The sequence below is a fragment of the Mucor velutinosus genome (assembly GCF_035048745.1).
Source record: "Mucor velutinosus strain NIH1002 chromosome Unknown tig00000093, whole genome shotgun sequence".
NCBI lineage: Eukaryota > Fungi > Mucoromycota > Mucoromycetes > Mucorales > Mucoraceae > Mucor > Mucor velutinosus.
Window position 1 is genome coordinate 3,126,983 of NW_027041907.1, and position 20,190 is coordinate 3,147,172.

The 20,190-nt window shown below is 41.8% G+C and overlaps 7 protein-coding genes across 7 annotated transcripts; 3 read left to right on the plus strand and 4 right to left on the minus strand.

The window, feature by feature from the left end:
* Nucleotides 1–335: 335 nt before the first annotated feature.
* On the minus strand, nt 336–986 carry ATC70_002780 (SRP54 domain-containing protein; the record flags this gene model as incomplete). Its single annotated transcript, XM_064822150.1, has 1 exon — nt 336–986. The coding sequence occupies one exon, from the start codon at nt 984–986 to the stop codon at nt 336–338; it is 651 nt and encodes a 216-aa protein (XP_064681836.1).
* Nucleotides 987–1,623: 637 nt separating this feature from the next.
* Nucleotides 1,624–2,332, minus strand: ATC70_002781 (uncharacterized protein; the record flags this gene model as incomplete). Its single annotated transcript, XM_064822151.1, has 5 exons — nt 1,624–1,643; nt 1,702–1,809; nt 1,868–1,942; nt 2,007–2,189; nt 2,281–2,332. 5 exons carry the CDS (start codon nt 2,330–2,332, stop codon nt 1,624–1,626), a joined length of 438 nt encoding a protein of 145 aa, XP_064681837.1.
* A 2,651-nt stretch (nt 2,333–4,983) lies between these two features.
* On the plus strand, nt 4,984–6,501 carry MSY1 (tyrosyl-tRNA synthetase; the record flags this gene model as incomplete). Its single annotated transcript, XM_064822152.1, has 1 exon — nt 4,984–6,501. One exon carries the CDS (start codon nt 4,984–4,986, stop codon nt 6,499–6,501), a length of 1,518 nt encoding a protein of 505 aa, XP_064681838.1.
* A 113-nt stretch (nt 6,502–6,614) lies between these two features.
* Nucleotides 6,615–7,305, minus strand: ATC70_002783 (uncharacterized protein; the record flags this gene model as incomplete). Its single annotated transcript, XM_064822153.1, has 4 exons — nt 6,615–6,729; nt 6,787–6,962; nt 7,021–7,151; nt 7,284–7,305. The coding sequence occupies 4 exons, from the start codon at nt 7,303–7,305 to the stop codon at nt 6,615–6,617; spliced, it is 444 nt and encodes a 147-aa protein (XP_064681839.1).
* Nucleotides 7,306–9,227: 1,922 nt separating this feature from the next.
* Nucleotides 9,228–10,917, plus strand: ATC70_002784 (uncharacterized protein; the record flags this gene model as incomplete). The annotated part of the gene is made up of 2 exons (XM_064822154.1): nt 9,228–9,817; nt 9,960–10,917. 2 exons carry the CDS (start codon nt 9,228–9,230, stop codon nt 10,915–10,917), a joined length of 1,548 nt encoding a protein of 515 aa, XP_064681840.1.
* A 1,298-nt stretch (nt 10,918–12,215) lies between these two features.
* Nucleotides 12,216–14,841, plus strand: ATC70_002785 (uncharacterized protein; the record flags this gene model as incomplete). The annotated part of the gene is made up of 6 exons (XM_064822155.1): nt 12,216–12,379; nt 12,456–12,521; nt 12,615–12,655; nt 12,731–12,908; nt 12,966–13,692; nt 13,756–14,841. The coding sequence occupies 6 exons, from the start codon at nt 12,216–12,218 to the stop codon at nt 14,839–14,841; spliced, it is 2,262 nt and encodes a 753-aa protein (XP_064681841.1).
* A 1,116-nt stretch (nt 14,842–15,957) lies between these two features.
* On the minus strand, nt 15,958–20,169 carry DBP6 (ATP-dependent RNA helicase dbp6; the record flags this gene model as incomplete). The annotated part of the gene is made up of 1 exon (XM_064822156.1): nt 15,958–20,169. One exon carries the CDS (start codon nt 20,167–20,169, stop codon nt 15,958–15,960), a length of 4,212 nt encoding a protein of 1,403 aa, XP_064681842.1.
* Between the last annotated feature and the right edge of the window lie 21 nt (nt 20,170–20,190).

The window sequence follows — 20,190 nt, forward strand, 5'->3', positions numbered from 1 at the left end:
TTAAGGAAGGATGTGCCCAGCATTACGACTTATATAGTCGAATTCTACAAAACAGATAATTTGAGTCGAATTTGAACAGAATCTGGCCAATCTGGAATATGAAAAGCATGTCGGTGGTTAAATTGGGATTGGCGTTTGGCCAGTATGTCTTTCTTATGATGGCCATAAATGATTTTGAGTCTGACAGGAAGGGCGAGCACTGGTTTTATTTACTCAAGTCTTTGATCTTTCATTCCACCTCCTAAAACCAGATTGACCTTGAACATACCGGCTACTACAGTCGTTGCATTTATATCAAATTGCAAGAGAGTTTTTATTAAATGTTAAGATTTAATTTAAACCTTGCTAGCTTCCTTGAAGTAGTTGGCGAGAGGACCTCTTTGAGGAACAAACTTGACGTAACAACCATCAGGTCTGAGCTTACCAGCAGCACGAGCTTCAACATATTCAGCACGGGCAAGAGGAGTGAAACCCCACTTCTTGGAGATAATGATCTTTTGTTGACCAGGGAACTTGTACTTACAACGTCTCAAAGCTTCAATAACAACAGCCTTGTTGGAGTCCTTGGTACGGACAGAGAAGATGATTTGACCAATGTTGACACGAGCGACAAGACCGTTAGGCTTACCGAAAGCACCACGCATACCAGTTTGCAATCTATCGGCACCAGCACAAGACAACATTTTGTTGATACGGGTGACATGGTAAGGGTGGACACGGATACGCATGTGGAAGGAGTCCTTACCAGAGGTCTTGGACATGTACTTGTTGGCACAAATACGACCAGCTTCAAGAGCTTCGGCAGACAATTGTTCGTATTCGTTGGAGACCAAGTGGACACAAAGAGGGAAATCGTCAACAGATGCCTTCTTACGACCTAAATCGTAGATTCTGAGCTTGGCATCAGGGACACCACGACAGTATCTGGACTTGGGGTAAGGCTTGTTCTTACAGTAACGATAACAACGAGCAGGACGACGACCCATTTTATATTCTAAACAAGGACAATGTATGTGAGTTTCACGTTCTATTGAGAGCGATAGTTTGCAGCGAGTATTTCAACAAGTAAATGAATCAGCATTGGAAAGATGTACATGTAAAGGGTGCTGCTGGAAGGTTGGTTATCATCTACTGGCCGAGATTTGCATCCATTCAATCAGCATCCATCATCATTCAAGATCCAATGTTGTTGTTGACAGAGTGTTCATCATCGTTGCTGTACACATATCCTCCCAACCATCATCATAAATGTTGACATATCACTGCAATACTAGATGGATGCATTACCTTTGTGTTGAAGAGAAGAACTTACCAGACCCTTGGAGGATGCTTCAACCTCATTAACGTTATCCATCTGGAATCAAAAGCCGGATCGGACCTTATAAGATGGTCCGGAGCACACGTGACATTGACATGTAAACCTTTTTGCTCTATCAATCATCCTGCATTAAAGACAACCAGGACATTTGATGTGGTATATTTACATATCGAAGGGTCAAAGCAATCAAGTCAATGTCAAGAATAATGGCAAATAAATTAAAAGTGATAATAGGCTTTTAGAGTTGCCATTGATTTTAATGTATTAAAAAAAAAAAAGAGATAAATTCAAATCAAACAAACGATTTATTCGCGGTTACCACGACCTAACCGTGGATCAAATGTCAATAACACTTGCAAATGCTAATATTCGTTATTACTTACCGAGACCACCACGGAATTCAGGCTTGAAGTCACCGTTGGCGCCTTCCTTGCGTCTGTAATCACCACGATCACCACGGGGACCACGGTTTTCACGACCCTCACCGCCGACTAATATGACACATGAGCAATGAATACATGAATTCTCATCTTTTACAGTAGTACTTACAGGCACGACGGGGAGCAGCGGGACGAGCAGACTTCTTCAAGGTAGCGGGAACAATTTCTTGAGGCAAGTGAAGATCTAGATTGAGGATGATCAATATATGGTCGTTCTCTTCAATCACCTGTATAACAAGCATGCTTACATTCACGGAGATAATCGATACCCTCATCAGTGAGAGTATAGTAGTACCATTGCCAAGAGAATTGGGTCTTGACGAAACCCTTGGAGGTCAAAGATTGCATGATCTTGATGACTTCAAGGTTAGGGACATCGAGGTCAGCGTGCTTGGGAAGGTTGTAATCCTTGGGAGCGACTAAAGCACCGTCTAAAATAGATGAAACATCAATATTTCTGTTTAATTTCAATGCATGTCAAGTTGCTGAGAGCTGTCATTTGATGGAAATCGTCTACTTTACCCTTGAAGAGAGCTTCGTAGATAACCTTTCTGTTTTGCTTAGATACAAGCATATTTGTGCCTTCTATATTGAAATTGAATAGAGTACGTCAATATTGATTATTTCACTAAAAGACGTTCCCTCTTTCCAAGTCTATTCTGTTGCTTTGTTCTTCCATCCCTCCCATCCCTCTCATGGACATGTCTGTATTTTTTTTTTTTTCGCTTCCAATGATGGATCTCTAAAATCTCGAAAATCCATCCATCCATCTCATCCATCTAATGTTATCGCACGCTCTTCTCTCCTCTTGTTCCATGTTATCCCCATACTGGATGTGGTCTACTTACAATGTGGTGATGAGAGAAGGTTTGTAACCGCTTGTGGTGGCCGCTTTCCTAGTTCATACTGATCGGGAAGTCTACTTTCTGCCCAGTTGTCCACTGACCGAAATGGTGAAATTTTGTGACTCCCAGTCCGACATTTCTGATGAAGCAGATTAAGGTCTCATCCTTGATGGATTCAAGTAAACCAAGGGCTATCATCAGGTACAAGCTACTGATTGCTGCAAAAACCATTTTGATTATATGACATGTTGGCCTATTTAAATGCAATGTTGTCCAATGTTTGACGGATACTATAAACCATCATTTGTCTTTTAGCTCTGAGTCACATCACATTGGTAATTGATGCTTCCTTGAATAAAGGAAATATATCATGTCAAAATCATAGCAGATTGTGCAATGATGAGAGTAGCCATCTGGTTTTGCATTGTAAGCATGATCTCAGCTCACTCATTGGAAACATTTGTACGTCTGATTTGAAGATTATAACAGATGCTCAAGTTGATTAAATCAAACCTGTTAATATCAGCTGCAATGGTTGTAAGTAGACAATGATCTTTCATCGTTGAACAGCGCTTTATGGTACTGGCTCTTGATCCAATAGACGTTGTATATATATTTTTAATGATTTGTAACCAGCATTTTTCGGTAAAGAATTCATGCCAATAGCATCAGCAAAGCCATAATCTTCTGGTTATAAGATGCAGCCAATTTATATCATCATAACATAATAAATGTTCAGTCCCTAGACACTTTCAAAGCCTCAAGAAGGAGAGAAGTTGATCTGGCAAGTGTTTTGGTAGACTGGCACTATTAAATATAGAACACAAGAAGAATAGCATGACTAACGATAGCGGTATGTAATTTTCCACCTACTTTCCATACGCTTCAAAAGCATCTACTACTGTATTGCCTTCATGATTGTTAGAAGGGCATTGAGTTTGCCAGCCTACCCCACAAGCCAAAATTAATTCAAACCCAGAAAGTTAGTCTGTTGCAGATTGGCCAAATGTTGGTATTTTTCGACTTGATTGATCTCTTCTACCATATTCGACTATATAAAACATGATAATCACCCAATGCTTCCTTACACTTTCTTGGAGTGCTTTTTGAGGCGCATCCAATGGTACCCAATAGGATAGATGTTTTGAATAAACTTATCAAACAATTTATGAAAATATGAAAAGAGGTTTCTGGCCGAAAAGTCGAGATGTTCCATATCAAAGTCCCACAAAGATGGTTTCAGGAGTTACATTCGATCGATAGAAACATTTTGATTCAAGATATACCATAGTAAAATTCTTCGTTATCAAGGTGAAAAATGCGATCGTTTGATTTTCAATGAAAACCATAAGGGGTACTTCATGCTTTTTGGTCGATTTTTGGCCATGTTTCTTTGGTCCCCAAATAGTTGAGCAAAGGTGTCAGTAAGTAGCAGCCAGATGAGAGCAACTGTTTGGTGCTATTCTGGCCATCTAAAACGGCCTTGAACGCAAGAAAACGCAGCTCAAAGGCACTCAAGTTTTGCTGTAGTAGGTACACTCTTGACTAAAAAGGGCTAACATCTGTATGGTACTTGCCCATATATGAAGTAGCTACGTGTATATGGATGTAGAGCATCACATAAGAATCAGATCCACAGATAATATAAAGGGGTTTCATGTGTAAGTAGAGGGTCAACATGAAAGCAGTAGTATTTTGATAAGATACGCAAGGCCAATCGGTAGCGCGAGCTGCTGCTGCTGTACAAGTTGGTTTTCACCGAAACGAAACGAAGGTAGAGAACGATCCGAAGCATAAACACTCATACGATTAGTAATTTTATATCAATCAACAATCAGGGTTCTTCTAGCATTTTAGCTATATTAATTTTGCAATATTAGCCAATGGCCCGCGACAGTGCGAGCCGTTTGAACATAGATTGATTTCCACCGAAGTGAAGCGTAGATCAGGAAACCACCCAAAGTGTCGAAAGGCTCGTAATGATTAATGGTCATCTCATCTGAAATGAAAGTTTGACAGCTGTCCAATGTAAGATTCGCGTTATCAATACAGGAAGCTCATTGATTTGTGATCGACAAGCAACGATGAAACACATCTGCCTTGAAATGGTCAATTATTCACACGTGAATTTCTAGACTTGGTATGATACCAACCATGCAAAAAAAAAAAAAAAAAAAAAAAAAAAAAATCATAGTATATATAATCCATGCTCTGATGCAAAACTAATATGTTAATTAATTAAAATCAATGCGGAACAACATGGAACGTGGAAAATGAACCACAGCAAAACATCTTAATCTAACTTTATGAAATGATATTTTTGCAACTATCTGGTATCTGTCTTTTGCTTTTCGTTTACATACTTTTGACACATTGAAAGATGAAGCCTCAAATGAAGGTCCAAACAGCAATGGCTACTTATGACAGAGCTAGTCATAGTAGTCAAAGATTCAGTGTACATCGGAAGAAGAGCTTAGATCTATCTACACAACAACTAAATCAGCATCTTCATCAACAAAGCACGGAAAATGCCTGCAAATCCAGCTATTCCAACCATACAATCTCGCCATTCACACCACCACCTTCTCCTTCTCCCAAGAGCAAATTGCGCTATTCACAAAGAAATTACACTGAAAATCGCTCAACAATCCATATTTTGTCAGACGAGTTGATCGACATGTACGAACAGGCGGTCCAGCAATGTACTGCTGCTGAAAATCGGTACAAAAGGCTTGATTTGACCATGAAATCCACATTGAAGCTACAAACCAAGACATATGAACATTGCATTGAGGAGCTGAACGGAAGAATCCAGGAATTAAAAGGTCGTTCTCTGCAACGTCTATCAACAAACAGCGATATCTTGAACAAACTTATAGAGGGCTATGCATCCGACTTTGTGGAAGATGGCGATGATGTCCAGGAGTTCAGCCGCGACAGTCAAATAGAGGCATTAGAGCAGCAGATCCTGCTCAATGAACAATCAGCACAACAGACTATCGCTCATTTTCTAGGCGAACTTGAAAAAGAACGCCTAAAGACCAAACACAAGGATTTGATTATTGCAAAACAAGATGATTTGATATCGACATTGGAAACCAAGTTGCAGAAACTTGCAAATCTGCAATACGCCACGGATACTTCCCTACAAACGTTTGCTCCATCCAAGAATGAAAAGTTATTGGAAGCTCAACTCGAGCTTCAAGCAGCAGAGTTGGAGGATAAGAAGAAGCTTCTAGCTATGCTGATTCATGAGCGCGATGAGCTCGCTCTTAGAGTCGAACAGTTACCACAGCTGAAGCCAGAGGAATTTCAGTATACACAATCAAGGGACACAGCCAGCACAGACTGCGTCAAAAAGCGCTCCTCCATTGACCTTTTAGCCAAGATAGTGCAATCAGAGGCCTCGAGCTCTGCGTCTACATTGCCATCTGATGCGTACGATCAAAGGACATCTCCATCACCACATGCATTCAAGAAATCGCATGTTATCAACGATCATTCGTCCCCGCCATCTAGTCCACCACCCAAAAGCCCTCTTCCTCCAACTCCTCGTACATTAGCAAAACCATCACCACGTTCCATGTTCACCAGAAAGTCCAAACCTTGTCGAACAAACGTGGGTCAGCACCAATCAGGCGCGAAATCATGGTCTTGTATCGATTTTGAAAAAGCAACAAATACCAAATCAAATTGCTACTACATCCCACCTGCTTCAAGCGTCGAAAGACCCATCTACCAACCCACTCAGCGACCTCATGAGTGGCGCAAGCGTTTGGTTCAAGAGCTCGTGTCCAAACCTCATGAAAGAAAAGCGGGAGATCCCTTAATAGACGACAACCATCATGCAAATGGCTTTTCCTCATTACTCCAGAGCTGGAAAAGACATGTCAACTAGACACTTTGTAAATAAATAGCATGCGCATTTTGTATATATATATATATATATAAAGACAATAGATTGTATTTACAAAGTTGAGGTGGTTTATTTACATTAAGATTTCAAACGACTTAAAAGATATCAGGCCCAGTAGGTGCTTGGTGGCCAGATGTGGCCTCTAGTTCAGGCATTTCATCCACTGATAGATAGATAATAATGACAGGCACTTTCTTGCTTACTTGAACACTACAATAAAGGTATGTCAGTATAATGTAATATTCCCACAGATTCTTCAAAATGTACCTGTCCAACTTGTCGTCATTGGTAGCATCCCATTGTTCAACGACTGACACACTACCCAACTGGGTATATTGATGCAACGTGCCTTGCATCTTTCTCTTCACCATTTCTATTACTGTCACTGCCTTGTTAACAAACTGCCCTTTTCCCACTACTACAATGTGTTGCTTGGCATCCTTCTACTCGACAGTGATTAGTGCCATTCCCGAAAAAAAAAGGGGCAGATTAGATGCTTACTTGCAGTAGTTTGAGACAAGCATCCACATAGACAGGTATTTTGCTATGGCTGATTCGCACTTCATTATCAGCTGGTGGTTTTTCTGCGTCTGCACTGTCGACATTTTTGCTTGTTCTTCGATAGTCTTCCACTAATCACAACAAGTTAACAACATGTATCAAAATCAAGTAATGCGATCCAAAATGCCAAATGATTGCATCAGCAATGTAGGGTTTTGTATCATGTCATTCCATCATTTACGCGTTCTCTGTTATGCGTTTACCACACTTTGCAAATCGACGCATAAGATTGTATGATGCTTTATATACAACGACCCTGTAGAATGGCAAAATCTACAAATCGACATGTAGAGAAGCATCCATTGCTACGTCTGTCTTTTGTGAATCCACCCATGAGGTCCAAGTCGAACGGATGCTCGGGTTCAGTTCAAAAGAGTTGGAGTGTACATTCAGCGAAATGTTGTTGAGCCATCCTTTACCAGCAGCATGCTTTACTGCGACATGTGTGGTCTAACAATGACTGCAAGAAAAGACGAATACATGACATATCCAACCTTCCCTCCTTGGTTTGATCTGTGCTCGGCCTTACGTTCTTCTATCCACAACTAAGAATAAAGAACAAGATTTCGAACAGTGCAAGGTGAAATCGTCGGATAAACGATCTCTTTCAAATCGATATTGCAAAATGTGATTGTAGACGACTAAACTCGACAACATGATGGAAATAAACTCGAACCTTTTACGTAGTCATCATAATGTGCTATCATTTGACATGCTGGATTTAGCGCCTTCATCTCACTTACTTGTATTTATGTGTGCAATCGCGTAAAAGTAAAAAGAGATTCGGAAATGTGAAAACTTTTGAAGGGTTTACCTACCGTCACATGTGTGGAGGAAAAAAAAAAAGCTGCAGTTTAATAGCAGTGTTTGGCCAAATAGTATTGCGCTTGGAGCTGCCATGAGGCATATCTGTCCCTTTGGATTGTGCTCTTATCGCCCCTACTACTGTATGAGCCAACCTGTTGATTTCCAAATCAAACAATAATGAAATCCTCGGATTGGATTACTGGTTAATAATAGAACCTGATATACTCCTTTGACAATACAATTTGCCACATCTTATATTTCTGGATTAGGCACCATGTAAATAGTACACATACAACTCCTCCTGCCAAACTAGGAGGGGATACTTCAGAGGCGAGGAGGGAAAAAGAGGACAAGGAGGACAAGGAGGAGGACAAGGAAAGAGCGGCGTCAATGGTAGATTGGGCAACTGTGATGCGACAGTAATGCGATGCTAATAAAGCGCACGATGCGTCTGTGCTTTCTTCCGTCTTTCTCATCCACATTGGAGGGAACAGTATATATATATATGTTTCATACAAGATTGACATGGACTTGCATAAAGATAAATTACACTGGCATTGTATCATCCACCAAGTGATTCAATTTTGCAGTAACATGATAGCCACGTGTATTGATACAATTGATATAAACACACAGTGCAGATCTTGTTCTAATAAAAAAATTCCCTTAAAATTGATTGCTTCTTTAAAATAGTTTCATGACATCCGATTCGAGCTAATGAAACATATATCACTTCATACTTGGGTTTTACAAGTCAGCTTACAGTACTTTCACATGTATCCATGGCGCTGGATTAGACTCTCGAGTGTGTAATGGCTATAGTTCATCCGAGAATGCAATTTCTAGGGCTTTTTTCTTATATCAACCTGCAACACATCCAATAAATAGGATGCGTTCAGATCACAAAATGAATTTCAGGCACTTTTGATTAGGAATCCGACGTCCATACCTGCTGCCAACGGGTACACATACAGAAGGCCAATGCTTTAAAACACACAAACAAAACTGCAACCTGATAATTGAAATTGATGAGAGCAAGTAGGATGAGCGCAGGATGTGAGAGAAAGGAGAAGCAGAGGCTGTAGTGTCAATTGAACAAGAACATCAATAGTAGAGTGCTGAGGATCCAAAAATAGCCATCGCCTTGTTTGTGCATCTTTTATATGGATGATATCCCCCCTGAAAAACCAATATATATATATATATATATATATATATATATATATATATATAAAGGCTTGAGCTATCTTTCTTTCTTTCTTTCTTTCTTCTCTTTTGTATAAATATTTCTTGTTGTAGTCTATTCTGTGTATTTCTATATATATATATTCTGTAAAATAATGGGTCAAACTGAAAGCAAAATCAAAGGTTCATTTACATTTGCTTACTTGCACTACCACAGCCATACCGGCACTGTTGCGAAAACTCACAAAGACAGCGACGACAACTATGACTACTTTGACCAGGATATTCTGCTCACTCACCCTGAATTATACGGATTAAGGTCACAGTACCCGTTTTTGCAATCTCCAGCAGCAGCATTGCCAAGTACATCCATGACATCCTTAGACTCTACAGTAACCATGACAAATCGAAAGTTCCATGAGCGCCCTGATTCTGGATACATGTCGCCTTCCTGTGATGAAAGCATGCAACTGGCAAATGACTTGGACTACATTGACACTACATACTATTCTCCAATGGTTTCTGAATACTGCTACCCTTCAACAGGTGATGATACGCCCTACAAATGTATCGGCGAACCAACAGAAGCATCCGCACATTCAGGAGCAAAACATGTTATTTCGTTTACCGATGTCATGCTCTCTTCGCCAGACAAGACACTTCAAGAAGTCTACTTACCATGTAGATCCATCTACAAGCTCAGTCCCAATATGGCCATGTTGACAATGATTCGTAAATTGGATTTGTAAGTAGATACAAAAAAGAGATGATAGGAGATAAAAGGGAGCAGCATCACTGTGGATGCAGGGGATTCTGCCTATTTATCAACACGAGAATAAAGATTACATTATATACTGGCAAATTTCTGACTGTGTTACCTTTTGTAGATCCAGTAATTACTTGACCGAGCTGCCCGAGTCGATTGGATATATGCAACAGTTGGAAGCCTTATCAGTGGCAAAGAATCGAATCAAAGCATTACCAGACACCATTGGATACCTATCCAATCTCTCAGAACTGGATGCTTCCTACAACGAACTAGAGCATATTACATCTTGTATCGGCTACCTCGAAAAGCTAAAGACACTATCACTGGCATACAATCAAATCACACATCTGCCAACTGATGTGAGTGGACTCGTAGGCTTGATTTCACTCGATTTGACCCGGAATCCCCTCCGCGTGTTACCAGCAGAAATATCCAAACTACCCTTTTTGCGCCGTATGCGACTAGAAGAGTGTCCATTTGATAGCGACTTGACGTATCCATTGCGACACAATGCACCCAGTCTTGTTGAGATATGCGCACGTACTGTAATACGAAAGCAAATTAAAATCGATCAGCATCCCTATTTGCCTCAGCACATGGTTGAGTATATTAAATCTGCAAAAACATGTACTTCGTGTCATGGTCCTTACTATGAATCGTTCGTTTTGCGTGGCAGATTAATGGAGAAAACAGATGTGCATATTCCTTTGGAGTATACGCTTTGTTCGGCCCATTGGTCTGATGCAGACGATCGTATTCTTAGCATGTTCAGCGCCCAGCCTGACACCGGCAGTCAAGTGGCTCATTTGCCTTACCGTCCCATGCTGCCATGTCCACCAAAACAAGCCATGGAAAGACTGGCTGCATTGACTCGTCGACCTCGCCATGCCTCCACCTCTACTGCTGCCAATCCCACTGCCAATCTCTTGTCAGAAAGTAATGTGGATACAGTCATTGTAGAAGATCGCGATGTCCGCCTTGTGCCTGCACCCAAATTTCATCTCGAGCATCAACTCACCAAATCATCATTAGCAAGATTAGCCTCCAAATTGAAGCGCACCAATCTTTCTTGGTAATTTTGCAGCAGCCAGCAGCAGCTCCTCCTATAAAATGCCATTACCTCATATATATACATTTCATCATGTCACATACATATATTATCGCTACAAATATATACCCCTCTTTGCTTCATTTGATCCGAATAGAATCTGTCTTATGAGTCTGCTCTACACTGACACGCAGAATAAATTAAATTTCAGATATCAAGCCTTAGTATGTGATGCTCTTGTTGTTTTCGATGCATACTATGAAGAGTATTTAAAATGCAGTGTGGCTATTCAATTGCATGTCAAGTACATGGTGCTAATATCTTGTGAGCAAGGTAGGGCTTTTCTAGTCATAATTCGTTCTTTTTTTTTAAAAAAAAAAACTCTGAATCACTAGAACAATGAAAATGAAAACCCTTTGGTTACATCTTTTAAATAGGTCAATCTAGACTTGAGCCAAGCATCATTTTGGTGAGTTTTCTATAGGGTTGACATTTGCTTGATATAGTAACTTGAAAATTTAATGTAACACACTATGGAAGGGTATATATATGGAGATTGTCACATCATCATGGCTATTGTCTTTATAGTAGTAACGATCGTCTATCATCGCCAACGACAACACATGTCGAAAATCATACAGGAGAGATGATGCTATTTTCATTTCTGTGTCTCCTTTAATTTACATGTATCATATGCAAAAACTGCTATTGTACAACCTTTATTTCGGGTCCATAGACTATTAGCAGCACAAGACATTTGCTGCTATACAGGGAAATTCACAATATTGGGGTTGGGTATGAAAAGCAAGCATTTCAGAACAGATATCTAGATAATCTAAATGAAATTCGTAGACACAGAGCCACAGAAGATACCAATTAGAACAATAGAGAAATTGCTAGTGTAAACTATCGTAATATCATTTATCCCTTAATCTACAGACCGTCGTTCTCTCCTTTGTGAAGCATGATCATTGTTTTCAAATCTCGCATGGATTTAACAACAGCCTTTGTGTGAGTCTGCTCCTATTGTCTACATCCAAATATGTGTGGTTGAGCCTATTGGGTAACCACTATATTCACCAGTCTTTGGATACTTTGCACGTTGAGGTTTACCAAGTTCTGTATTACAGGCGTAGTACAGTTCCGAAAGTCGAATAACGAATCAAACCTTAGTTTGTTTTGCATCTTTCATACAGGATCGTAACAAGAAAGGAGATCTTTGAAAACTATATAAAGAGAGGGAAGCTCGTACAGGTTTTATGAGAGTTGCTACCACCTTCACTCTCTTTTCTCTACATTAACTTTTCTCCCTTTCTCTTTTTCGTTATGCGACATTGGACACTTTTGGCAGCCTCTTCACTCATTTTATGCAATTTCCTCGCAAATGCGGTACCAACGCCCACAGAGCAGGATATTGCCACATTAACAAGTCGTCGCATAAAGAATATCATTGATATGGGAGAATCATCTACAGACAATGTCAATAAATGGTACGAAAAAAAAAAGACCCGATACGCCGAATTGCATGTCGAGAAACAGCATGTTGACATGTTGGAATGTATATAGGAAATCCTCGCTTCGATCCTCTGGCACCTGGTCAGATGTAGATTACACAGCAGGTTGCGATGCCAGGTACATACATATATATATATATATCTATCTATATCTATATATCTATATCTATAGTAACAGATCAATTTAATAATACTAAATGCAAATTCCCAGAGTTGCTTCTTGGCCCGCTCAAACACATTTGACTAGAACACGTAAGACAGATTTCAATCAAAATGGCATAGCTCGAAAATAATTTTACAGAAATTTAACCCTCCATGCTCTTGTAGGTACTCTTGCTGCGGCCTATGCCAAAGACCCCACAGACAGTGCTGTCTTGGCCAAGGCCATTCGAGCCCTCAACTATTGGCTAGATAATGATTTCACGACAAACGACTGCATCGATTGGGGAGGAAATAGTGCTGGTAGCTGTCCTTGTGGCACACCTGGCCTTTGGAATCCAAATTGGTTTGTGAATTTCCATCATATCACATCGACTTGTTGGCTAAACAGCATTTTGATTAGGTACAACCAAATTATTGGAACACCCACAAATATCGGCGGTATTTGTTTGTTACTCCAAGACAAGTTGACCACAGATCAGTTAGCAGCCTGCAGCAAAATCCAGGCACGATCATACGCTACTGTCGACACTGGTCTTCGTTCCATCAGCAGTTACACAGGGGCTAATTTACTCGATGTCGCATCTGTTGGTATCACCCTTGGCTTGCTAAACAAAGACGCTGGCATCCTCAAAGACGCTCTAGAGGATTTCTATCGTGGTGTAGAGATCAGTGACAAAGTTGCTGGTGATGGCATCCAATCGGATGGTTCGTTCATGCAACACTCTGGCTTGCTTTACAATGGTAATTACGGCAAGGACTACATCAACGATCTATTGTCAGTCTTTATTGAAACCAAGGAGACGGATCTCGCCCCTCCTACCTATGCTCAATTCGCCTTTGAAACACTGATGAGCGGTTCAGAGTGGATGATGATTGCAGACACAAAGCTCAAGTCGCTATTGTGGCAGTACAGTGTTATTGGCCGCATGATCTCCTTTCGATATTCGGATAATCAAGCCAGCGGAGGTGTAGCTATCGACATTAACAAAGTCGAGGCAAGTGCTGAAGGCTGGGAGAAGGAAGCAGATGTTGTTGCTATCACCGATCGTTTGCAAGCTCCATCCACTGACGATGCTAATCAAGGCGATCTTGTTGGCACTCGGTACTTTTACAATGCTGACTATATGGTTTGTAAATCATAGTGCTCAAAGCAATGCCATGTATATCTCACCGTCTTTTAACATTCGCAGGTTCATCGTGGCCCTACCTATGTCGTTACAATGAAGATGTACTCTACCCGCACAATTAACTCTGAGTGCCTCAATGCCCAGAACATCTACGGCTTTCATCTCAGTGATGGGGCTATTTACAACTATCTCACTGGCGACGAGTACATGGATACATTTGGTGCTTGGGACTGGAATTTAGTGCCTGGCATCACTGTTGATTACGGAGGCACTCCTCTAGAATGCTCCAAGGTCAAAAGCAAAGGAAAGAAGGCATTTGTGGGCGGCGCAACTGATGGAAACACGGGTATTGCTGTTATGGATTATGTGAACCCACAAAATGGCAATCTCGCCTTCAAGAAAACCGTCTTTTTCTTCCCTAGTGGTTATGCTGTTCAAGTGGGTCCTGTCGCTTCCAAGAACACAGCTGCTCCTCTCGTCACTGTGCTTGACCAACGTCGTCGTAATGGCGATATCTATGTCTCAGGCAACTTGAAGAATACAGACACAACTTACGCTACAACCAAATCCAGCAGCATTTGGCACGATCGCATTGGCTACTACTTTCCGACATCTGAAAACCTCTTTGTCAATTCCAGACCCAAGGCATCCAACTGGTCTGATATTGGCATATCTGAAGGCACTGAAACGCAGCAATTATGGACATCCTATATTAAGCACACCTCTGCCAACACCACGGGCCTCTTGACACAGTACATTGTTCAGCCTGACGTTTCTGCTTCCACCTTCAATGCGAATGTCGCTGGAGGAAAAATGCCAATTGCCTTGGCCTTCAACGCTGATTCTCCTCAGGTCAATGCTGCTTATAGTGCTGCTGACAAGTCAATTGCCGCTGCATTCTGGACAGCAGGCACCTACACTACCCCTTGGAACTCTGTTACCATCACTGCGAATAATCCTTGTATATTTACTTTCCGCGAGACAAAGGCTGGTACCTACCGTCTTACTGTTGCTGATCCTACTCAGTCTCTGGCTACTGTTAAGCTCACCATCGAGATTGGCGGTGTCAGCAAATCAACAACAGTGACATTGCCTACTGGTATCACTGCTGGTAGATATGTTGTCAAAACCATGGTGTTCTCATCTTAAACATTTATGTCTGTGTTACCTCTCCTTTTCAATTAATGTACTGTACACTACTGCTGAACATAGAATTCTGTAAACGCACATATGCATCTGTCCCATCAATGTTCTCCTTTTCCTCCTATTCACTCTTAGAATATTCTATGTCATTATAATATTAAACGATTTAGTGTCAATATTGTGTTTAACACGCCCACATACGCTGGATCTACTCCTATTCCATTGTATTGTATACATTCATTACTCTTTACGCGTGTTCATGCTTCGGTGAGAACCAACCTGCGCAGCGGCAGCTCGCGCTGCCGATTGTCCTTGCGTATCTTATCAAAATATAGCGACTTTTATTTTGACCCTCCACCTACACATGAAACCCCTTCATATTATCAGCAGATCTGATTCTTATGTGATGTTCTACATCCATATACACGTAGCTACTTCATATATGGGCAAGTACCATACAGATGTTAGTCCCTTTTTAGTCAAGAGTGTACCTACTACAGCAAAACTTGAGTGCCTTTGAGCTGCGTTTTCTTGCGTTCAAGGCCGTTTTAGATGGTCAGAATAGCACCAAACAGTTGCTCTCATCTGGCTGCTACTTTCTGACACCTTTGCTCAACTATTTGGGGACCAAAGAAACATGGCCAAAAATCGACCAAAAAGCATGAGGTACCCCTTATGGCTTTCATTGAAAATCAAACAATCGCATTTTTTACCTTGATAACGAAGAATTTTATTATGGTATATCTTGAATCAAAATGTTTCTATCGATCGAATGTAACTCCTGAAATCATCTTTGTTGGACTTTGATATGGAACATCTCGACTTTTCGGCCAGAAACCTCTTTTCATATTTTCATAAATTGTTTGATAAGTTTATTCAAAACATCTATCCTATTGGGTACCATTGGATGCGCCTCAAAAAGCACTCCAAGAAAGTGTAAGGAAGCATTTTTTTTTTTTTTTTTTTTTTTGTAGGGGAGACGAGCTCCAGTTTTTATTTAAAGTCCTTTAAATGTCGTGCTGAGGGATAGAAAAGACTGGATATAGAGACAAAGGATCGGATGGAAAATGGGTTGGAAAAAAAAGGTGACAGAAGAATGAACGAAAAGGTAAAACTGAATACTTACGAATCAAGATTTAACTCGGCATCCAAACGAGCAAGAGAGCGAGCAAGGCGAAGTTGAACGGTGTCAGCGATGAACGGGGTTCGGTCGAAGATCCAGCGCCAATGCGCTTGCCAAATTGTCAAAAGAGTAGTTGCGAATAGTTGAGGAATAGAGAGTTCATTGAACGAGAGAGAGGGATCACGATCAAGAAGAGGGGAAGAACAGAGTAAAGTTTGTTGTAAGAAATGAATCAGATCAACATCAGAGATTGATGGAGAAGCAGAAAGATAGGTGTGATACATGTATCGCCAGACCAGCAACTTGGGAGGACAGGAGAACAGAGCATGTGTGATATCCTCCGTGGGAGAGGCAGGGCAGATTGTACAGAGGTGAGAAGGGTGATTGTCAGGAACGCGTAGATGTAGGAGGGCTCTGGTGGGGATTTTTTCATATATAGCCCGATACCAGACCGTGCGAGCAGCAAGGGGAATTGCGAGTGTCCAGAATGAGCGCCATTGAGGAGGTTGGAGAGGAGAAAGAGAGGAGGAGGAAGAGGGTAGGTTTTTGCGTAGTTTTTTAAAAAAGCGGATGCTGTTGAGTGGCAACCGACTACGCGAAGGCGAGGAAGAAGGAGGGACGAAAATGCTACGGCAAAACGCCCGCAGAGAGGGAGGTTGATGAGGGTCTAGGGCTGGACGGGGAGCAATGAAGCATTGCTGTGCAAAGAAAGGTTGGAATATCAGTTGACGAGAATTGATGAAATCAGCAACACGTTGGGAGACAATAGGATGGCTAGCAAATTGGAAGGAAGAACGAACACGAAGCACCTGATGATCAGCATCTAACCGGAAAATGTCGCTTACAAGAAGCTTCTTTGCAACGTTGGAGCCGTCTAAGAGAAGATTCGGTGGTATAAAGCTAGATGAATAAAGAGTATTAGTAGTAGGTAGTGAATGTAAAAGAATATCATAGAGAGGAAGTGAGTAGCAAGTAACAGCATCAACGTATAAGTTATGACGCTCTGTTATCTGGAAAAGTGACAAACAGGACTGAAGATTAGTAATTGGATTGAGATAGCTGTGTCGACGGGATGGGCTTTGAGGAAACCACGACCGATGGCGAGCATAAGGCAACAAGAGATAGTAGAAGAAATGAGGGAAGACGGTGGAGGAGTAGCACCAAGAAAGAGTATAAGTTAAGACAGGAAGCGAAGGAGTGTTGTACTTGGAGAAGGCCGGAGAGTCAAGATATTGAAGCAATAGAGGGCACACCCAGTACCATTGCAGAGCTTGTTGTTGAGAGAGAGGATCTAGGAGCCCCAAACCACCGGCAGAGCGAGGTAAAGAGAGAGTAGCAAAAGAGAGTCTAGGGAATATACGAAAATTAATGAAGGCGGTACCCAGGCTTCGTAAAGAGAGCAACTGGGCCTTGGTAAATGTTGTGAGTCGTAAAACATGCCATAATTTGGAATAAATGAGTGAGTTGAGAATGGTAGCACGGCCACGGATGGAGATGTTGCGTTGTGAGTGAAGAGCAATGGCATTTCGGATGGAATCATATAGTTTTTGAAAGGCAACATTGCGTTGAGTAATGCTGGAACAGATGGGATAACCGAGATAAATGAGGGGAGTGGCGGATGTTCGATCATGCCAGGCGTTTATGCCATAGGTTGCGAGTAAGGCTTGCCAAGTTGCTGAAGGATTGCCTGAGAGAGATGTAGCTACTGTCTTGTGATAGTTCAATAATGCGTTAGAAGCTTTCATATACATGGTGATGGCGGTCTGCAAGCGATGAAAGTCCTGCGTATCATGGAGATATACCAATGTATCATCCGCATATGCCAGGATTTTTACCGCCAGAGGTGTAGAGGCGGGAGAATCTGGAGGAGCAGGAGTATTATCAGGACTGACAGCAAGGCCGTCATTGTCCGGAAACAACTGTTGCATAGGAACTGAAATATCGTCAGATGTAGTTTGATTAGTAGGAGGTGGAGCTTCAGTATGCAGGTTGAAACCAGTAAACTGAGGATCTTGTTGAATGGAACGAAGGAAAGGATCAAAAGCAATGTTGAAAAGGAGGGGTGAGATGGGATCCCCTTGGCGGATACCACGTTGTTGGGTGATGGACGAGGTGGATATGTGGCCGTTAATGTTGATGTGAATTTGCGTAGAGAAGAGAAGGGTTATTAATGAATGGATAATGTTAGTAGGAAGGTTAAATCGTTGCATCACCGCCCGAAGGTAGTCAGGGTGGATGCGATCATACGCTTTCTCTTGATCCAAGAGCAGCGCAATACTGTCCGATGAAGTTTCAGCAGCAATGAGACGAGTGTTGTTGAGAATCATACCATTATCACCGATAAAACGACCAGGCATGAATCCAGACTGTTGGGGGCATATGATCTTGTTCATGAAGGGCATAAGGCGTTGATTAAGCAATCGTGTGAAGATCTTGGCATCACAGCAAATCAAAGAAAGAGGACGCCAATTCTTGAGGTTGGAGAGGTCGCCAGACTTGGGTAGTAAACAAATGCAAGTTTGCAACCAGCTGGAAGGGAAGATACCCAGGTTGAGGGCATCATTAAACACCTTAACAGCAAGTTGGGCGGCCTTCTGGTGGTTGAGGATAATGTTGAGAATGGGGTAAGGTAAACCGTCGATACCAGGACTGGATTGGAACTTGGTACGATGAGTACCAGTCAATAAGTCGGCAATGGTGAAAGGTTGCTGAAGGGTATCATGATCGGCATCCGCGATGGTGTCAGAATCCGGAATAGTGGCACACAGAGAGTCGATACTCGCTGAATCCACGGCATCACAGGAGTATAATGCTGCATAGAAACTAGAGGCTGCTGTCTGCATTGAAGAGGGGTCAGTGCATAATGAGTTAGTAACTGGATTGATGAGGCTAGTAATCGCCTTTTTGACCGCACGAGTGGCAATGGTACGTTTGAGGTATCCGGCAGAGGTTTCTCCCTGCTCGCGCCAATGTTTACCAGCACGTAATCGTAAGTTGGAAGCTATCTCCCGTTGAAGAATACCTATCTGCTTTTCAATAGTCGAGAGTAGAGGAGCGCGGATCCGAGGATCTGTATATTGTCGACAGATGCGATTGCGTTTACGTTGGAGTCGTTTGGATTGACGTTCCAAGGCACTACTTCTATCACGACTGACTCGACGAACAATTTCTTGCACCAAGGTTTTGAGAGCATCCCAATTGTCCTGTGGGGAAGCAGGAGGAATAGAGGCGGCGATATCGATAGAGGCAGAGATCTCCAAGGTATTGAAAAAGTCATCAAGAGCTGTAAACAGTTGGTCAATGAAATATGGGTTAGTCGAAAGATTTGGGTTAGCACGCCAAAGGCCTGATCCCTGACGATCCGAAGAAAAGACAAATCGAGCCCGTAGTAGAGCATGATCCGTCCAGGAGGAGTCAAGGAACATAATTTCAGACGAATGTAGATGTTGAAATAGGAAATTAGAAGCATAAAGGTAATCGATAGTAGATTGACCAGTTCGTCTACGATAGGTTGGTAATAGAGGACCCTCTTCCCTAGAATGAGTGCATTCAAAGAGGTGGGTATTGATGAGTCGGTGGAAGTGTCTGTGAATAGCAGCTCCTGAAGTAATATTGTCAGTATCAAGTTCCGGATCATCACTATCGTCGGTCAGATAGGAGGTAGCATGGTAGTTGAAATCGCCCATCAGAAGCATGGGAGAAAGATTGGAAGGATCAGAATCGAGCAAGGTAGATAAAGAGGATAGGGATTCCCGAGAGGTTGAAGAAGGAATGTCGAAAAGGGGCAACGTTAGTAGGTCTCTGAAGAACCGAACTCGGGGTGAGTACTGGGCTGGGGCATAAACATTAAGGAGCGTAAAGGGTGGAAACAACGCATTGGCATGGACAACCTTACAGGCAATGATGCGTTGATCTAGATCTAAGTCTAACGAATGTAATTGAATTAAAGGATTGAATGAAATAATACCACAATGTTGGGTCCATAAGGTGTCATGAGCTTGAAATTGTAAATTGAGTTGATCTTGAACTGCCTCGACTGCATGTGATTCTTGAACACAGAGGATATCCAAATGTAAGGAACGGAGGTATCGGATGAAGTCAGAGCTAATCTCGGGCGTAGATGCTTTGACGAGATTGCGGCAGTTCAAGGAAGCTATATTTAGATTGTGATTGTGCATAAAAGAATTAGTATTCGTGTCATAATGGGGCATATTATTCGCATAGTTGGGTGA